Below are 1,411 nucleotides of genomic sequence, written 5' to 3' on the forward strand. Positions count from 1 at the left end.
TTTTTTTTTTTTTTTTTTTTTTTTTTTTTTTTTTTTTTTTTTTTTTTTTTTTTTTTTAAAGATTTAGGGTTTTGGAATGCTCCCATAAATCGTCCTACAAATATTTCAATACTATAGAAAAGTGACCTAACTCCTACTGCAAATGGACTTTTGTCTGCCACTGCAACCACCCCCATCCCACCCCCAAGGATGTTGACTATGTTATTGGCATCTTAAAACTGCCACGTTATGCTGAACTTTAACGTATTAATAATATATCCTCAGCTCTAAAAGTTTAAAGCTCTTTGATCATGTGGTTCAACACAGTATTAAAATTTTCATTTATGAAGATTATGCATGTGTTAGGCCATTAATTAAAAAATGAATGAGAAAACAATACTATATTTAAATAAATGTGTTCCCTTTAACAATCTAAGGTTTTAGATAAAGCGATTTAAAAAATACTATTTCTTATATCGATAACTTTTCTATATAGAAATTAAAAGTTTTAACCGAGGTGCTTCAGCACAAGTAATTCTATATATCAATAACTCCTTTATATAGAGGCAAGTGAAGCAAAAATAAATAAATAAATATATATATATATCAATTACTCCTCCATATAGAGGCAAGTGAGAGATAATAAGCAACGTGTCTGTGATTTACAGGATCTAGGTTTTCTCTTTATAGAAATATGGGTGATAATATAGGGTCCAGTTCAGAAGGGTTCAAGTACAATTTTTATGCAGCTGATGCTAGTATTCCTGACTCAGTAGAGGATCATGGCTCCATTAAGGAGCAAGATCGGCTGCTACCGATAGCGAATGTCGGCCGGATAATGAAGCAGATCCTTCCTCCGAATGCGAAAATCTCGAAAGAAGCTAAAGAAACCATGCAAGAATGTGTATCAGAGTTCATTAGCTTTGTTACAGGAGAAGCATCTGATAAATGCCACAAGGAGAAGAGAAAAACGGTTAATGGAGATGATATTTGTTGGGCTTTGGGAAGTTTAGGTTTTGATGATTATTCTGACTCGCTCAAGAGGTATTTGCTTAAGTATAGAGAAGCAGAAGGAGAGAGGGCTAATCAGAATAAGTCTTCAAACAGCGAAGCAAGGGATTAATAGCTCAAAACTTGAGGTGAAACCACAGTAGAAGAAACCTGCAGTCCACTCCCCCCACCCCCACCAACACCCAATGTTAGTTTAATGGATATTAGTAGAAATATGCATAAACTAATAGAGTAGGTTATGGTATGCGTGCTTACCCCTTGGTTGAACTTTGATGCAAAAGTTGTACTGAGATTTTTACTGTTCTTTACTTTTTTTTCTTGATGGGTTTTGGGGAAGTAATCTTGAACGGATTTTCAGATCTATGCCTCTGAAAGTTGCCCGTTTTTCTTACATATTTAACTTTTGATTACCTGTAAACTA

The 1,411-nt window shown here is 34.2% G+C and overlaps 1 protein-coding gene across 1 annotated transcript; it reads left to right on the forward strand.

Moving 5' to 3' along the window:
• The first annotated feature begins 593 nt into the window (after positions 1 to 593).
• On the forward strand, positions 594 to 1,397 carry LOC111369243 (nuclear transcription factor Y subunit B-5-like). Its single transcript, XM_022990701.1, has one exon. It carries the CDS (start codon positions 674 to 676, stop codon positions 1,100 to 1,102), a length of 429 nt encoding a protein of 142 aa, XP_022846469.1. The 5' UTR covers positions 594 to 673; the 3' UTR covers positions 1,103 to 1,397.
• The last annotated feature ends 14 nt before the right edge of the window (positions 1,398 to 1,411 follow it).

The sequence above is a fragment of the Olea europaea genome, chromosome 20 (assembly GCF_002742605.1).
Source record: "Olea europaea var. sylvestris chromosome 20, O_europaea_v1, whole genome shotgun sequence".
Classification (NCBI taxonomy): domain Eukaryota; kingdom Viridiplantae; phylum Streptophyta; class Magnoliopsida; order Lamiales; family Oleaceae; genus Olea; species Olea europaea.

Coding starts and splice junctions, on each gene's coding strand:
- LOC111369243 (XM_022990701.1), top strand. CDS start 674: ATGGGTGATAATATAGGGTCCAGTTCAGAAGGGTTCAAGTACAATTTT.